The sequence below is a fragment of the Achroia grisella genome, unplaced genomic scaffold, assembly GCF_030625045.1.
Source record: "Achroia grisella isolate CSIRO2021 unplaced genomic scaffold, CSIRO_AGI_Agris_v1 utg109, whole genome shotgun sequence".
Lineage (NCBI taxonomy): Eukaryota > Metazoa > Arthropoda > Insecta > Lepidoptera > Pyralidae > Achroia > Achroia grisella.
Window position 1 is genome coordinate 8340242 of NW_026712573.1, and position 19792 is coordinate 8360033.

Genomic DNA, 19792 nt, shown 5'->3' on the forward strand with positions numbered 1-19792 from the left:
TAACATAACATACAACTATGACGAGTTTGTCATCCTACTGCGGCTGCGCGCCGTGCAATATTCTGCATCTGTGGCGTGTTACGTTTGCGCGGGAAAATAAAACGACAAAAATGGATTCTTCTGCTGACATACTGATTAATTATTGTACTCTTCATTATTAATTATTTTATACTATTTATGTCTGCAATTTACATTTACTATAATAAAATACACAACAAACCCGAATATAAATGCAGCCCCTAGTAACGTACCTATCAACCAGTTATATTCACGTTCTTTCATAATTTTTGAAGTCGCTATCTACGAGCTGCAAATTAATATAACCATTTTGCCATTTAAATTAAGGGCTTATTTTGATTACACTCCACGTCAGAATAAATCCACACGATAGATGTAGGTACACATGTAATGAAATGAATAATGGAAGGACCGGGCCTGATATTGGATTTAGTGAGGTTTCTTGGGTATTGAATTCGTAAAAGGAAAAATATACGAAGTTTATCTCTCAATGCATACAGCTTTGATTACGTATTTGTGTCCCATGGATATCGCGGATCGTACCATTTATTCTAATTTGATGATGAAATAACCGCTATTTGTGAACATAAATTCACTGACAATGTTTTAGATTGACTTTGCGAAAAGGTTTCGTTACTATTTTATTCGATATCGTCGCAAAAGCGACATTTTTTTTAATGGATAGTGTTTACTTTTGATATTAATGTTGTTAGGTACACCTGATTGCATTTTTTAGTTTTGGCCAATTTATATACTATATATTTTTAGAATAATTGAGTAACTGTTTGTTTTTTATACATTTCTTCTACTTCTATTATTAAATAGCAATCTGACCTTGCTTTGCTCTGAATAAACCCTATATTTAAGCTATACCTCTAGTGGTGAAAACAATAATATATTTACTTTCGTTCAATATTAATGCGTGATGGCTGAATATAAATTTAAAGTTTTGTTCATCACGCAAAAATCGCCACTGTTTATTCAAGCATCATGTAAAAATTTCGAAAAACACATACAAACACATCATATAAAACCATTGAAAAAGTCTAAAAACTAATAAAGATGCTCCATATTAGTTTTTTTTATAATATACAGATAAAATTCTATTATCTATAGACATATAGGTATATTTCGTTTAGTCTATAGTTGCTTAACAATGCTTATTAACTATAACATACATTTTACAACTATTGTACTTTGTTACACTTTTAAATATATTTTTTTATAAATTCGAATAAAGGTTTTCAGCAATAATAAAATATTCTGAAGATGCCAATTTCCGTTATACGAATTAAGTTATCAAAAATCAAGATCCATAAGATAAAATTATGCTAGAGTCAATTTCCAATTTTTACCAACACGAAATTCGTTATTTTACCTGAGGCAATTCGGCATCTTAAATCTATGATAAAAATAAATATCTATTCTTGCAGGGTGTTAGCAAATTTTATTAAGCAACTGTGGTGAAAATATAGTTGACACACTAATTCGACTTGTAATGTATAAAATAAAAATGTTAGTAACTTCCACTTATGTTGCTAGATTGCGTTATTAAATGTAAAAGGCGCTATTAAGATTTTTTGTAATTTTTATATGGTCAAACGAAATGTTTGTATTTAATTTTCCTCCGATAGATCCCCCATCCAACTCAAACGGGAATCGAATTTAAAGGTACCCTTAGACGAAAGACATATCCGTCAGGCGGGAGTTGGGTTTCAGCCGCTCCTTAACTCCTTCCGCGGTTTTGGAATGCCATCTGCACTCGCCCCCTAGTATTTGGTGAAGCTGTAAAGGCCAACTACAGCCAACAGCATTAGAGTAGTCCGAAAAAAATGTATCTTAGATTCGATTCCATTCGGTTCTGTTCTGGAATTGGTCTCTATGTTATGTTTCATTTCTTGAACCAATAATAAGTACATCCTTGATATTAATGTGAACACGTAGTTGTTCTCTACTATATGAATTTAGAATAGATTAGAAATAAAAATATTGTATCATGATTAAATTAGAAACATCTCCTGTTTGTGTAGAGTTCTTTAGTTTTTTTGTAGACAGTAAAGTGTAAACTTACAAAATTTGTTTAAAACAGCAATTAGTAATTTTTTTGTTCGTTCTTCTTTAGGAAAGCGGTATGCTTCAGGACCGCTTTCCTAATGTGTAAAAAAAGTGTGAGAAGAATGCTAAAATTTGAGTTTATTTCAATATATAATTTTCTATTCCATTATATTTTTATATATATAGAGTTAACTCCGTAACCACTGCCCCGATTTGATAAATTCTTACTCTTTTAACATAACATATGTACATAGCTCACGTTACTCAATACATCGTTTCACAGTAACTTGATCTATATACATATATTATGTTAATGTTATTGTATGCAAAAGTCACAAAATTTGAGCACAAAAGCAAAGCCGGAAGAAGTTACTAGTATAGTAATTATAGTGTCTTATTATGCTTCATTTATTGTATTATTTTTTTATATTTCCCAGCCATGTGAAGAATTTTGATAAAGCAAAATATTTCCTTAACAAATATTTTATGACTTGGAAGATGGAGGCATTTTACGTAAAATTTTCTCAAAATACCACCTACTCGCATATAACAATTATAGAATACCTTACGATTTTATGAACAGTGATTATAATTACTAAATCTAAGTTTAAATTATGAAAAAAAGTGATAATGAGACTATATTGTAACTCTTGGGTTTGGATTTTACTTCGAAAATTACTGTCGTGCAGGTACTGGAAATTCCTCATACAATTTTGTAAAACTAAAATATCTTGCTACCATACCCTGTAAATTCATTGCCTTATTCACCTTTCACCCACAAAGCAAGCTACTTGAATAGGTGAGACAGAAACCCAGGCAAACGACTTTCTACAAAGTTTTGCATTAACATCAAACAAGGGGTTTTATATTTCCCTTTTTTTATATTATATCTATAAAAGATTTTTTCCTACTCAAACACGAATTATATGGCTCCCATCGCATAAAATCCAGCATTACATTTTAATAGGCTTTATGGCTTAGAAAGTACAGTCCTTTGGCCGTCATTATTATTATGATGATGATGTTGTTTTTTCTATGTTATAAGCATAATGTCGTAATATTTTTATATGCGTTTTGTTCGTAAATATCTGTTTAAATTTTTTTATATTGCTGAATCAAAATGTCATTCTGAATTAAAATTCACTTTCATTCGAATACGTTTGAAGATAACTTTTGAAGACATAGACATCAAGTTGTTGGAAATTGAGAATATTAAATATTATGGGATATTAACAACTAACTTTCGCATAATTAAATTGACAACTAACTTCCTTTTCCAAATTAAAAGCTTGCACATATGTTAATAATCTTATTCACTAAAATTAAAAGATCGGAGGTTAATGCAGTATAATATTAAAGCTGCAATGTGCCTTCTTCTTCAAATATTCGACAAATCAATATACAAAGAAGAAGTCCTAACTGCAACGAATTCGAGGCACATTCTATAAAAAGTGGTGGGAGTGGAACAAAATATAACTGATCCAGTATCGAGGGAGCCGTCCGAACGAATGATCTGGAAATTTAGACCCGGCAAGACAAAGTTTTTGCAAGTGGCCTCTCGTTATTTTAATGCGACATCATTGTTTGTTTATGGTGAAAATTGTCAAGTGAACTGCTCTTCTGAGAGTGATATAATATGTTATTTAAATTGGATACTATGTGGAATTGTTAGTGTGGTGACCCGGATGAATAGATGTTGTCGAGGATAAGGATTCAAGGTTCCGGGGACGCAAAAAGAATAAGCAGTTTTAAACTTTTGATGATAAATGGAGACACTTTTCTTAATTCTAAATATAAATATTTGATTCTAAATAGAAAATAATAATATAGTGTAACTTAAGGAAATATATAATGTTATTATAGTTTTTATAGTTGCATAATGTAAATTCATAATATAGTATACAGCATTAAAAGTATAAAATTTTATTTTAGGAGAATCTTCATAATTAGTTTGAATTTTTAAAATAACTTTTAGTTACATAGTTTTAAATTTTCTCGGGTCTTTAATTGACTTAATTGCTCATTGTTTCCAGTATATTTCATCAGTGCCTTTAAAGTTATAGTAAAGTTTTTTTTAATACTAGCGCAATCAAAATTATTACGACTGAAGCAGGGTCAGAATATAGGTCCATCATAAACAATAAAAAGTTGAATCAAATTCAGGCGAATATGACGCTCTCGGTGGTCTAGCGGTTACACGCGTTGCCTCTAATTAACGTGTGTTCGATTCCTCGCACGATGCAAACATTTGTATTCATGAGTATGTTCTTTTAATGTACTGGGTATTTTATATGTATATTATGTATGCACTTACAAAAAGAAATGTATTTAAGTATTTTATTAGTTGTTTAGTACCCTTAACACAAGTTCTACTTACTTTAGGACTGGATATTGCTGTGTGAAGTGTAGGCTTTATTATATAAAATACGATTATTCCATTTTTTATCAACGCAATGCAACTTACTGTATTCCAAAAAGTTTATACAGAGGATTACAGTCGTCGGTATACAAAATTAATGTCAATAAATTAGGAAGTTTTTATGAGTTTAAGCATGTTGACCTATCTTAGCGTGCTGACCTTTTTCTATGTCTTATATAAGTGATTTTATGTATTAGAAAACTATGGTAAATAAGGTCGCAGAAATATTAAGGCATATTTTTAAATTTTGAAATAGACATAACAAGGGGGCGAAGTTAAATATCTGAAGCATGATACCTTTATGGGCTGATGATTGATGGTGAACCCTTGGACTACCCACAAAGTGATTTATGTAAAACTGGTCTACAATTACACGCTCCAGTGCCATAAATTTATTGTTGACCTCTGGTTTAACGATAGATAGTTTATGGGATAAGTAATTGGAGAGAATCATAAAGACATAGATTTAGTGTTCATTAAAATAATCATTGGTTTTCGTAATGGCTTGTAATGAATTGCAACTAACTTTCAAACGATTAGGTTTGAATATGGAAGTCTGAGAACTATTTAACGAGTGAAATTTTGCAGTGTCATCTGTGTGCGTATGACCTACCTATTCCTGATTGCTTTGTAAAATGTTCTTTAAAATTTTACAAAGCAAGCTACTTGGCGTCTAAGTTGTAAGGCAAGGCAGTGAAATTACAGAGTTACAAAACTTGACCTCTTAGTTCTAAAATAACCTGAGATTATGGTACAGTTTATTTATATAAGACATTATTTCCAATTACCATCAGGTAGGCTGTTTTGCCATTGCAGTTACATAATTAAGACTTGAAAAATAAACCAAATTATTTAGACATATAATTTTCAGATAGATAGAAAAAACTGGATAATAAATAGGCGCTTTACTCTCAGAATTAATAATTTGTATATATCATACAGAAATAATTGAATTCTCGAAAGTTTCAAGGTTATACCAGCAAAAGCCTGTTACACCGACCACGGCAATATGCCTGTCCTACCTACATTACGCCATCAAGAAGCAGCACATTGTGGACTATATACGGACTAATAGTAACCTGACTTCGAGCGTGACGCAGCCAGAGTCGAGTCGTAACGCGAATTTCAAGGCGTTTGTGACCCGGGTCCTTACCCCCATGCCCCCAACCGTCATGAAGGAGGACTACTGGCCGAAGGAGTGGTGTATTGGCGCTACCGTGGCAGATTGCCGTCGTTAGTGTCGTGACTACAGAGAAAATTTTATATTAGTATTATAATATTAATTTTTATGTATAAGATAAATATAATTTGGTTTAGTTTATGGACTCCCTGGTTGTCTGTAAGAGATTGCTTTGAGCGATAAGGCTGCTTTTTATTTCCATATTTTTAATTTTTCTTTTTTGTAATTATATGTATTTTTTTTATGCACAATAAAGAGTTTTATTATTATTATTATTATAGGCCTGAAATAGATTAATAAAAGAGTAGTTAGTCACAGTTATGTTATCTGTGCTGTTATCAAGTTCTGACAAATCTATTTTGTATGTCCACACTAATTTTCTGGTTTTATTCCGAACGTTTAAAAGTAAAGTACGGTCGAGCGGACAGCGGCACCACTGTAATAGGATTTAGAATTTTGAGGATAGTTTAAAAAACGAAACTGGATTTCAAACTGAATGTTTTCAAAGCACGCTTTAAATCCCAGTCACAAAAACTTTTTAAAATGTTTCATTTTATTACGAGTTCAACTTTAACAGACACCATTTAGTTTTGTGAAAGTTGTGTATGTTATTCGTAGACCTTATTATTTTTATTTACCCTTATCGTACTTTAAATAATCTTATTTTGATTGTATTTTTGTGTGTCTGTTATGTGATGTACCTATATAATAATTTTGAGCTGATATAGATATTTTTTAAGACCATAATATCAATTCAATTTAAAAATATCTATTCAATTGTATCGCATATAAATTTCCATTCTATTTACAATTCATGACACAAATATTATTTATACAACAGAAATTAATTCATTACGTATACAGGAATATACCCATATATAAAGTCATCAAATACAGCTGGTAATAGGCAGATGGTAATAGCAGCAAATTAACTTATTTTCAATAGATAAAAATGCACTAAATGGTCGACCCCTTATTTTCTTCAGACTCAAATGACCCCAATCTCCTAGTTGTACTGCAAACAATTCTCAGTTCAGTGGCTCCCAACAAAATCCTATTATGCAAATATGTCAAAGCTGCTTGTATTGATCGGGGGCCGATATTGGCTTTTGATTCGCAAACAAATGCCGCCTTCTGTTTTTAAACGAGGATTGAATGAACGACGCGACGCTGAGAATGCCGACCACTGCGCTTATTTGGGCCTTCCCGTACTTGTTTCCTTGTTTTAGAAAAGTGTGTAAATAAGATCAGAATAATAAAATAATACCTAATAGGTATAGAGAATTGGTTATCGTAAACATATGGGAGAAATATATAAAAACCTGTTTTTGTATATGTAGAATAATACCCCAAAGCCTAATCAAAACTGAATGAATATTATAGGAATGTAAATAAATGAAGAACGTAAAAAAACAGATTTTGTTATACACATTGTTATTGTATGTACATTTTTTACATATATAAAAACGGAATGTTTCAACTGTTTACGATGGACGAGCACCAGTGAAGACAATAGACTTTACCAAAAATAAATTATTATACGTTCAACGTGACATGTTATTGCTAGTAACGTGGTCACTAGTCCTTACGAATTATCCTCTACCTTGATATTATTATGACCTGATATTATTATGTTGCGAAGAACTAAACCCTTTAGTTCTTCGCAACATAGGTATATACAAATAAACTGTTTGTAGTGTCATACTTTTTAGTAATGTTAAGTGAAGGATATTTTATATCGAGTAGTGTATGTATAACAAAGGATAAAGTAATGCGAACATGACAAGAAATTACTATGTTCTTATATGCTTTTTTTGTTATTACAAAATGTCAACGACTTTCATGAAGTATATGGGCTACGAAGTGTTTGAGGCTCAGCTCAGTTGAAGTTTGAGCTAAGAAATTCGTTATTGTATGACAGTGTTATTAGGAATCTTTATTGTTTAGTATGTATATATATATGACATATCATAAGAGTCTGTAATAGACCTACATGAATAAAGATATTTTGAATTTGAAGACATTGTATCGAAAATAAGCTAGAAGTATTTCTTTTTCGTACTCAATGATAAATAAAAAAATAAATATTTCATATGTATGTACATTTATTACAAAATATAGATAGGTATATCTATGATGTTAAGCAAAGCAAAGATATTTTTTTCTGATTTCTTTTTAATTTAACCTTTATATTTCAGAACATTATTATGAGTGTTCTGTAATGAAAATATGTAATATTCTCTTACCTGTGATTGTAAGAGATATTGTATAGGTGTTATAATGAAGTATACATACATATAACTATTTAACTATGTATCTTGTTTGTGGCCAAGATTCAAGTTTTATACGTAAACTTAGAGATCCTAAACTAATAAAGAAGAAAGTAAAATAAACCCGTATGGTCTGTTAATCAAGAATGAATATCAAAATCTATAACTAGAAACCGATATATTCTATATTACACATTCAATTTCATTATGCCACATGGGGTAGTTATTTTTAGAAGTATTGTCAGCTGTCGATGTTGTGGTGCCCTCGACATATGATATGCTAAAATTTGAATATTTTTTTATATGATATGCGGAATTTTAAAAAATTTGAATCAGTCTTATGGATGATAATGGAATGACACCCACCTGCGCTAACTGTTTACGCTGGCGGGGCACCAGTAGAAGATGATAAGATTAGCGTGAGGTCACGTCAGTTAGTCCATCATGTTAAATTCATCCTGCATTTATCACGGTGTTTCCAGTGGGAGACACCTGGAGGTTAACCTGGCATGGTACATTGCTATCAATGTGTTTGCTAGTTCACATTACTAACAATCCCTTTCCCACTTCTAGTTAGTAAAAAAATTAAAGGTTTTAGTGTCGGACAGATTCGAACTCACGACCTAAGTCTGGGTAGTAAACCACATTAGGTTCAAGTACTACATTATTCATGTAGATGATAGTAATACATAAAATATATACATATGTCTGCTCTGAGGGTACGAAAGATCAATAATCAAATAGCTATGAGGCGATAATACAGAAACACGTGTACCTAATTGATTCATTACCCAATTTACAAGTGTAGACATAACAATCTTGAAGGATGTGACAACCGGAAAATCAAAAGATCACTCGAACCATGAAGTTATGATGACTTTGGAAATTCGTATTTGACGCAATTACGCATGTATGTAGAATTGATACATGTATAAATGCGTATATATCAATCATATAGTCTTTGAGTATTACGCTTAGATGATATGGAAAATTTAATTTGTTAGAGATACAAATTGAACGTAAAGTTTTGATTCATGTATTTGAATTTAAAACTAACGTGCAACAAACTTGATAAACCAAGATATCCGGTGAAGTTATTAGGGCGAGCTGCTGCCAACAAAATTGGAATAGTTGTAAACATTTCTCGAAAAATTATTATTCACTGAAGGTAGTGTAATGTAGGGTAAATCTTGATTTTTTTAAAGTGTCTGTATTCTGTTTTTTATATTTTGCTTATATTCACATAGTATTTGTTATTGTAAAATATTTAGATGACTATCGTTTATATATTTTGGTATAAAGTATAAATGTTTTGAGAATAATGTGATGTAACTAATTTGTATTCTAATTTTCGTAATGTTAAAATTTAACAAGTGCTATAAGAGATAAATGAAGGTCAGTGGACATAATATACTTTATTACCATCAAATATATCGTGAAGTTGAGGCAGCAATGAAAAGCTAACTATCGATACATTAAGAGAAATTATTGCTTGCCTGTAAAAGGAACGCTGTAACAAATATATTACATAAGTACGAGAGGAAACCTAAAAATGTTTCTTCCGAACCATTGATACCCACAAGAGCGAAAAAGTGTTAAGATGTTACAACTCAAAGCGTAAAAGAGAGGAAAATTTATCAGACTATAAATCTCGCAAATAATAGAGGGGTTTTATTATGAGGTTATTATGGTATTAATTTATCTATCTTAAAATTATATTGGAAGTGAAAAGTATTTGTGGTAATAAAATTTTCTGTATGGAATATAAATGTAGAATTGTGAAAGGGTTGAATTATTTTAGAATATATAGGTTTGTATATATACCTAGATTCTTCTTAATAAGAAAAAAGAAATGATGACGTTATGAATACAGAAATTTAAGTTATGAAATATTGTTTGTATATTTGCGGTAATAACTACAGGATATGAAATAAGTGATAAAATTTATGATATGGATATTTTTTTGTTAGACAGTAAATTTATTTCATCGAGGCGGAAAAAATATATTTCATAATAAGGAAGTTACAAATAGCGTCAATATTAATAAACATTTTTTTGCTTGGTATCGAAAAACCTGTCCACAAAGCAATTTGACGGATTCCCGTCCAATAACAAGCAATAAGGAAATCTAGAACGTTCGAATTACAATGCAAGCTGTTGTACGACCCCTTTCAAGAATTTCCCCCTAATATTGAAGGGAATTTCTCAAGGGTTTCGTTGCTACGAGTAGAGCTATGATTAATGTAGGCGTTGCGCACCTCGGATTGTGGAGGTGCGGTTTTATCATAGTTTGTGTAATTGGATTTCTGTGAGAATCTGTGTGTTTGTGATAAGGTTTGATGTATTGATGTTAAAGAGCTTTTTGGGGAGTTGTAGTAATGGATATGAATATGTGGTGAAGTCAGATACCATTTTGTACTTATAATTAATCAATTATATTGATTGTTTATAAGAAGAAAATGGTGATTGGTATCCTTCGTAGATTATTATGAGACGTAGAGAGGAATAAAATAAATTAATGATTAGATTAAGGGTTGTGAATTTTTGTTTGTTTACATTATAGACTCTACATAGACTTAAAATAATAAAAATCGTGAAATTGCAGAAATAAAAGAAAATGTTAAGCTTAACTGAATGTGAGAGGATTTGAACCCATATCTCACATTGTAGAGAGACTACCTAGACATATTATTTCCGTGGAAGGAATAACGTTAGATACAAAATATATTTTTTTTATAAACGTCATTACACTTGATGGAGCTGTTAGGTTTTTTTTTAAACCGTCATTTATTTTCTGCGTTTATCGAAAACGAAATGAACAAACAATGCATACACATATATTAATATATTACACACGGTCATAATAAAAGGCCATTCTATCAAATATATTATCTGTTAGTTTCATCGCATTGCAAGAGGAAAAAGCAGAAGAGACTTTTAAATCGCGGAAAAGTTTATAAAGTAACGAGGTAACTCCTAACAAATACGACTATGATAAGCAGCTGAGGTAATTCGACCCGCGGATTAAGCAGACTTATTGTTGTTCGTGTCATAAGGCGAGATGCGTTTGCAGGATTTAAGGTACGGATAATGTTTTCATAAGTAAATGTATGTATAGAATGTTTAACATTATATTTTCTTAATAATAACGGAATATTAGCAATAAGGACATAGATATACATACAGGTAGATCGACCGCTATCTCTATGTATATCTATGTTATACGGAATGGAAATATCATTATTAATTAAATCTTTTTCCAGGTGAACATGTAAGAAGGGGTTAACAGACCTGCTCATCTTATAACTAATCACAGGTGCTCCACCAGCGTATACTGTTATCATATCAATTGATACTTTATTTCTTGGATGATTTCTTTAAAGAAAATTATCCGTTTATTTTACTATACCTTTTACACGACAAGTACATTTGTATTTCATATTTGTAATGACAACATAATTTGAATAAACTAAATTTACACGCCTCCACAGATTCAAAAGGTTTCATGTTATATATCTTCCACAATTACATATCTACCCAGCAAATTAAAGCGACATTGTCTATCTGTGACTATATTTAATATCTAGTTATGACCGTACCCATTCCACGTCGCTGACAAAATACTTACAAATTGTCTATGACTTAATTGATGCCTCCAAGCAATCACTAGATCATATTAATTGCTTTGTATAATGTCAAAGAAAATGACTCGCTTGATGTTAAATTAATTGGTTGAATTAGAAAGCGTCGGTAACAAATTATTTCCATCTTGGCACCTTGCCAAAAATACGAGCAACAACATAGGTGTAGAAGCGAAAGTTTAATGTAAACTCCAAGCTGGTAATTAGGGGGAAAATCAACATAAGCTCCTACACGTGCGGCGTTACTTTAAAACGAGATTAAAATTAGCCTTCAGCTGTGGACAAGCGGTAACTTGATTAGGGATAAAGCTCACTTGTCAGCAAGTTTAAAGTGCTTTTTTTCGTTTTGGAGAAAATGGGATATTATAATAGATTAAAAAATACAAGATATCGTTTTATATTAAGTAGATATAAGTATATAATGTGAGGTCATTAAAGAAACCTATAACGTCGTCGTATTACATGATTGTGAATTTAATTAATTGCCCAACTAATTGTTACATGATTTTGTGTGTTAAAACTATTATATTACATTTATACTTAGGCTATCTTTTAATTAATATTGACGAATAATGCGAAAGAGGGAACAACAAGGAAAATGTAACAATAAAGAAAACGAAATCGCGGGTGATAGATTTAGATTAACTTTAGTATCTTTTGAAATATAAATAAAAATGAAACAAACATTAAACATACTAGACGATTTACTATGTGTGTAACCGAATTTACAAATAAACTTAAACATAAGCTACTTGTAAAACCCCACATAAACATATATATGTTTGTATATGCCCTAAAAATAAATAGGACAATCCACGGTCACTTAAGACTCCGAAAGGTCAAATTGTCTCGGCCCCTAATTAAGGAGCGACAGAAATCCTGATAAGATAAACCAGGGGTATTTTCACGACGCCGGCAATAAGAGTAATTTATACTTATAAATAATTAGCATATTAATCTAAATTTTAATCATACCCGTATCTATTGCACTACTCACAATATGAGACCTGTTTGAAATTAAACTATTATAGGTCCTAATTTCTTCGTAATTACAGTTGGTTTCGGCCATATTCTGGGTCCTGAATTCATAAACTCAAAGTAAGTATACTTTACTTGTTTTACTTACAACTTTATTTCCCCATCAGTTTTATTAGTAGTACATGCTTAAACTATATGCGACAGAGGTCCTACCAGAGCAATAATGAGGCTCCTTTTGGTCGCCGTTTTCTAGTTCGCTTAGTATGTAACGAAATGTTTGTACCTATATCTAGCCAATTTCACATAGTGTGAATTACGAGCAGATTTTATCTGCATATCTACTGGTCCGATATTACACCTGAATTTAGTGTCGTATGTTACCCGTTTTAGTTTTGAGACTAGTTGTCGCTATGTGGCAGCTCGAGGGCTATTAATTAGTATATCTAATAAAGACACGAGTATTTTTATAATATACAACAACACAAGGTCTGTAATATATAATATAATATATCTCACAACATATAATATGACAATTATATTCGTCTCATTCATGCCACAACATTGTTTTCATAATTACAAAGTTATAATTGGGACAAAGTTAGAAAGTGTCCTACATTCCAAACGTATTCATTGTATATCTATATACATTTATACCTATATATTACAATACATTTGGAATAACACCTTATAACTTTTACCCAAATAATGAATGTATTTATTAGGTACTTATTCCTGAACAAACGTAAATACAATTTATTTCGACCTACCCTCCCTTGTAACCAGTGACACCTACTTCATTTCAGAAGCCTCAAACAAGACAGACTCATAAAAATGATGTGGCTTTAATTCTCTGGCAAATTAAAACGAAATACCACTTAAAACGTTATTTACTCGAAGTCACTCGAGACAAAAGCAAGAGGGTTATTAACTGGCTACACTGAAGGGTGGGCGAATTTTATTGGCAATTAAATTATTTCAACTTTACTGTTTCATTGAGTTATTCAAAGAAAACAGATAATTTCGACGGCTTATTTCCGCGGTGGTCCCTACGGATTTGTGCTTAATTCTAGAAATTAATTTGGAAGTAGGACACCCATTTACATCTTTATATAATGCTGGAATTTTTAATCTTCCTTCGTGTTAATCGCAATCTAAATTCTTCTCAGATAAGACCCATTAACATATCAGTAGTAGTATGTAGCTGGCTAGAGTTTCAGCTTAGTATTATATTATCTAAAAACATTATTGTATGGATTTGTTTTTTTTTTGTAATTGGAATGACAAATATAAAAAATGGTGACGCTGAAGACTGACGGCCGATCTGATGGTGAGCGGTAACCGTCGTCTATATACACTACGGACGTCACGTTATGTTCTGATATCCGCAATATCACTCATGTGTTGCCATTCCTGAGAACTATTATGGCTTTTATCCTATAATTTCACCCATACAGACAATTGTAATACTTATTTAATATTATATTTATAACTTTGTTTTCTCAGCTGTTGTATTGTTATGAACTTTAGCACTTGCGTAATATTATTATTGGTACTATAAAGGTGAAAGTATTATATTTTCTTATATATAAAATTCTCGTGTCACAGTTTTCGTTCCCATACTCCTCCGAAACGGCTTGACCGATTCTCATGAAATTATGTGAGCTTATTGAGTAGGTCTGAGAATCGGCCAACATCTATTTTTCATCCCCTTAAATGTTAGGGGTAGTCCATTCCTATATATATATATATATATATATTTTTCTAGACAAAATTTTTGGTTTCTATTTTTTTATGATACAACATACAAAAATACATACAATCCTCAATTTTCACCCTTCTATCATCAACCCCTATTTTTTTATAGCGTTATTAATTTATATGGCAAAACAACGTTAACCGGGACAGCTAGTTAGCTGTTGATACGACATGATTCCAGCCGCATTTATATTAATTAATATATTTTTATTTTGCATTACAGAGTGTCTTAGATTTGATCCTGCGTAAGATCTGCAGAGCCAAGTTTTAGATTGCTTTTGTAATATCCCTTATAATGAATATAGTAATATAGTAGTGCGGGAGTGAGTTACTTTGAAGTGTCAATGTAAAAATAAGAAATGTTTGGGCATGCGGAAAGAATATTGGATGTAAGGGTAAGGAAATAAGTAACGGATAAACGCTATCTGATAAAGACAGCGATAGGATCGACTTTCTTGTGTTGAATTTGAATATACACTATTACTTTTAGCGTATCAAATACTGAAGTGTTTTTAAAATGATATTTATTTTCTGAAAATATTATACTTAAAATTTCTACCGAATGACGGTTAATAATTTATTTCTTGTTCATAATGAAGAATACAAAATGATCATATTTATGATATATACAAATATGTCGAAACTAATTATTACTTCCTTATCAATCCCAATATTTATATCTTACCTGCCGCAGTGAGGCAGTAAGTACGTTAAATAGCGACACCACAGTCACCATTCATGGTCGTCAGTTCATTGAAAATTTTAATTAAAATTGCTTTAATCTCTTAAGTCTGCCAATATTATATAATTTGACAATAACTTGTTCACGTGTAAAGGAAGGATCTATTGATATCGTAAACAGCTTGAACTCAGTTCAACGCAGGATTCTAACTTGATTAAACAGGTAACCCTTTGTTAGTGGTGTTTGTTACGTCGGCCTTAATTTAGTTTGCACTGGCATCGCTGTCAAAATTGCCACGAACGGGATGGCAAAATTGCCTCGTCTGACACATAGTCGCAGTCAACGTCAAACATCTTGTCAAGATGTCAGGTCTTAATTGCAGTTATTGCTGCTCGCTTTACTCATCGTTCTCATGTAGTTACTTTCAGTTTACTAAACTATTATTATAAAGATGAAAGATTTCAGATTTGTTTGAAGTTGATAAATAATTCTATCTATATATAATCTATTAAAGATGTTAGTGAGTAGTTATAACGAGTAGACTTCTATTAAAACAAATAGATATACCTACAATATGAGTAGTGTGAAGCCGAAAAGAGTAGAGTTTTATCCAGCTTTCAGTTTAAAACATTTCGATTAGAATAAAATAAAATGTTTTATTGTACGTAAAAGTTTAATTAATAAGCAAATAAAATTATGAACTATTAGATATATTTGTTTGTTAAATTGTGACGACTACACGTTCTATAAAAGTTTTCTTCTAGTCCTATTAATTTGTTCGTTAATTGCTAAGTCTATAACACTCTAAGTTCTAATCAGTCTAAATAAATAGGGCAAAACTAATTTAACTGATTTAGTAGCTCAGATCCCCCAAAGCCTCTGATTTGTTAGATAAAAGCCTAAAACGTTCGATCTAAGCGATAATATAGTAGAGTGAAAAGCAATTAGTTTACATCAGTAATAATAAACACTTAAAATGTACTTTGAAAACTGCTATAAAGCTTCAAATTTATTGATTTATTAGTCTAAGCTAGAATATTACAATTAATATACAAATAGCAATTTTGAGAACTGAAAACTAATATATCATGGAAGTATACATTTGATAACATTAGTTTTAGAGTTGACTTAAAATTTATTTATTTGTAAAATATTATATATAAAATGTATAATTTCATGACTGTTGTGATGGCGGACTGTATTAGGCTGGTTTAAAATGATAAACGTTCCGATAAAATTGCTATATCCAGCTAGAAGAGCATACACGTAAAAACAAGGAATTTGACATTAGAAAACAATCAAATACACAAATATATAAAAAAACTATGAAAAAGGTTGCATTCGGCAACAACAGTTATCCCAGGTAGGGGAAGAATTGTCAACTATTGATCCTATGGTGAACGCTACACTTGACATACCACAATTAATATGTAGGTATATTTAATCTGTCAGAGTGTCTTTCATTCATCGTATCGAAGTGCTTGCATATGGTCGTGTTACAGAATAATTGCAAATTATTTAATTCACCTACTTTCAAAATTGAACATTATTGCATAGATCGTACTGGCTACTTTCAAGTGAAGTGTTGTGTATAATTTGAACGAAATAAACATTACATAACTGTTGTCGTCTCTCTCCTGCATCGCGAGAACAAACTCCAACCTGAAGGGAGCCCTGTCCTCTACCCCGCCGTAATAAAGAATAGCTGTATTTTTTGCTCTTTCGTGCCTTTGCAACTGCATCAGGATTGTTATTGCGTGACCAATAATGGAGCGAACTCCGACAAAATACTCGTCAAATCCAGATATACCCTCTTTTACTGATAAAAGTTGTAGTAACGCAAGAAAAAGGAAACAACCAGATCACTGGAGTGAAGATGAGCTTTCAAAAAACCAGCAATGGTTTCATAGGATGTTTACAGAAAATATGGCCCAACTACAGGTCAAGATGGCTGAGAGTATTACTGCCTCGATCACCGCTGTAATGAACACCACATTATCAGTTGAAATCGACAAAATATCGAACACTTTGACTAATTTAGATATTACAATTAGTAAATTAAGTGCTGAAAATATTCAAATTAATAAATCCATAGCAGATATTAAGACTCAATTTACAGACATAAACCAAACACTTGATTTTGCTATTAAGCGACAGGATGATCTCGACAGCAGTCTAAATACTTTAAAAAAAGGAATACAGTCTAGTAGAAGTTGTGAAGAAAGAGTAATGTTATTGGAAAATAGGATATCAGTATTGGAACAATCTGCGAGAAAATGTAACATAGAAATAAGTAATTTGCCAGAAAGACGCCAAGAAAATTTATTGTCAATCCTGGAAACATTAGGTACTGTTTTAAATTATCCCATAAAGATCTCGGATGTAGTAGCAGTGCATCGTGTTCCGCATGCGGATCAGGGTAACACCAGGCCTAAGAACGTGATAGTGAACTTTACCACCCGTGTCATCAGAGATAATGTTATTGCAGCATGCCGGGCTAAAAGGGGTTTGAAGTCAGACCAGCTAAATATCCCAGGTACTCCACAAAATATTTACGTTAATGAGCATCTTACATTAAAAAATAAAGCATTATTTCGACAATGCCGAGATACTGTCAAACACCACGGTTTCAAGTACGCCTGGGTCAAACATGGCATTATTCTGGTCCGTAAAAATGACACCTCGCCGGTACTCGCTATTCGCACCGAAAGCGATCTCAGTAAAATTAAATAGCTTTATCTATATTAATACAATTCAATATGTGATAAGTTGTTTTTCATTTTGTGTCAATATGACCTCTTTTGTTATATTTATAAGGACTCATGTGAGTATTACTAGCCATTATTTAATTATTGGAGCTACTTTCTCAATAAAATTACAGTCTCAGTTTCTATATGTGTTATGGAGAATGTCTGTTTTGAAGTTAATCGATGTCCATACTATATATGTATTTCCTTTATTTATAAATATTGATACTTTGTACAAATATAACACATATATACGGATAGTGTATCTTAAACTAAAACACTGCACAATGACCTGTTTTTGTATTTATAATATACTATATGCATTTCAGAACAGATCTAATCGTGCTGTATTAATAATATTAATAAAAAATAAGCATTGGCTTGGCCAACTATTTATATCTACCAGCTTATATAAACATTGTAATTATGAGATAATATGTATGTATTCATCAATTTTATGCAATAATAATTGCAAAAATCATATGTTTTTACATTTATTTATTCGTTATTATTTTTTCATTATGTTATGTATTTGTGATGAGTTGTATATAAAAAAACAAAAAAACTTTGTTATTGATTGTAAGATTACTATTCTGGGCAAATTTTGTCATGGGGTATGTGCGTGCATTTATTTATACATTGGTTACCTGTATGTGTTGGGTGCAAGATGTTATGTTGTATATCATCACAAGGGGATTACAATTTATATGAAATTGATTCATTTTGAAGTTACATATATTACTTACATATATACTTGTGGTGCTAAAAACATATTACTTATCAATTTATATATTGCTTCCTGTACAAAAACTTCTTATAAGATATTTACAGTAATAATGGTTACTATTTTTAAAATAAACTAGTGGATTATTTATCAGTATACTATCAAAACTCTCGAGGGTTAAGGACTAAATTACATACACTATATACAAACATATTGTTGCATAATTATGATATAATAATTTTGACTGAAACTTGGCTACATCAGGGTATATATGATAGTGAATTTATAGATGGCCGATATCACGTATACCGTTGTGACAGAGACCGTGAGGCATCCGGGCGGCGAGACGGTGGCGGCGTATTGGTAGCCGTACGCCGTTCGCTAGCCGCTGTTCCTCACATAGTGCGCCCCCCCCTTCCCCCCCGATGCCTACCGGCTCCCGTTGTTGATCATGTAATAATTGAACTGCGCGAGAGTAATGGTCCGAGTTTCTTTGTGTGTGCCGTGTATATTCCGCCAAACCAAAACGCAGAGGTTTATTTGTCATATACAAATTACATACAACATGTTGTTCAACAGTCTAACATTCAAAGATACTGCTTGGTAGGTGACTATAACGTGAGAAGTCTGGACTGGACACCTAGTGGAGCGGGGTCATCATCACTGGACCCTTTGTATACTGATAAGTCTACCTCTATTGATCGGCACCTAGTAAATTTTTACAGACTTATGAATTGTTATCAATTTAATAATTTTAAAAATAAAGATAATAGGATTTTAGATTTATTTATGACAAACATTGATAACTGCAAGTTATGCCCAGCTATTATATCCTTGGTGCCTATAGACGAATATCATCCTCCTTTTTATATGCTTGTGCCATTTCAAATACACATAAATTTTATACCTACTAAACCTCATCTTAGGTTTTTATTTAAACAGGCAGACTATTCCGCTGTCAATAGGGAATTGAATAATGTAAAGTGGTATGATCTGCTTGCTGACAAAGATGCTGAAGAAGCAGTGGAAATCTTTTATGAAATTATATATGGACTTATACGAAAATATACTCCAACAAAAATTGTAAAGGACTCGAGTTTTCCACTTTGGTTTAATTCAGCTTTGATTCATGTTTTTAATGATAAAAAGAGAGCGTGGATAAAATGGAAGAAATATCATAATCGTATAAAAAAAAGTTATAAAGATTATATTGTTAATGTTGAAAAAAATATGAAAAACAATATAAAATATTTTTGGACATACATATCTAATCATAAAAATAAAAATGATATTCCAGACACAGTTTTCCTTGATAATGAAATA

The 19792-nt window shown here is 31.5% G+C and overlaps 2 protein-coding genes across 3 annotated transcripts in view; both read left to right on the top strand.

The window, feature by feature from the left end:
• LOC131844307 (TWiK family of potassium channels protein 9-like) overlaps window positions 1–19792 on the top strand; it is a 283305-nt gene that overhangs the window by 177445 nt on the left and 86068 nt on the right. The window lies entirely within an intron of this gene.
• On the top strand, window positions 16487–18085 carry LOC131844320 (uncharacterized). The gene has a single exon (XM_059193179.1). It carries the CDS (start codon window positions 16766–16768, stop codon window positions 17729–17731), a length of 966 nt encoding a protein of 321 aa, XP_059049162.1. The 5' UTR covers window positions 16487–16765; the 3' UTR covers window positions 17732–18085.

Bases quoted from the DNA above. Each gene is read 5' to 3' on its own strand.
- LOC131844320 (XM_059193179.1), top strand. From the start codon at position 16,766: ATGGAGCGAACTCCGACAAAATACTCGTCAAATCCAGATATACCCTCT.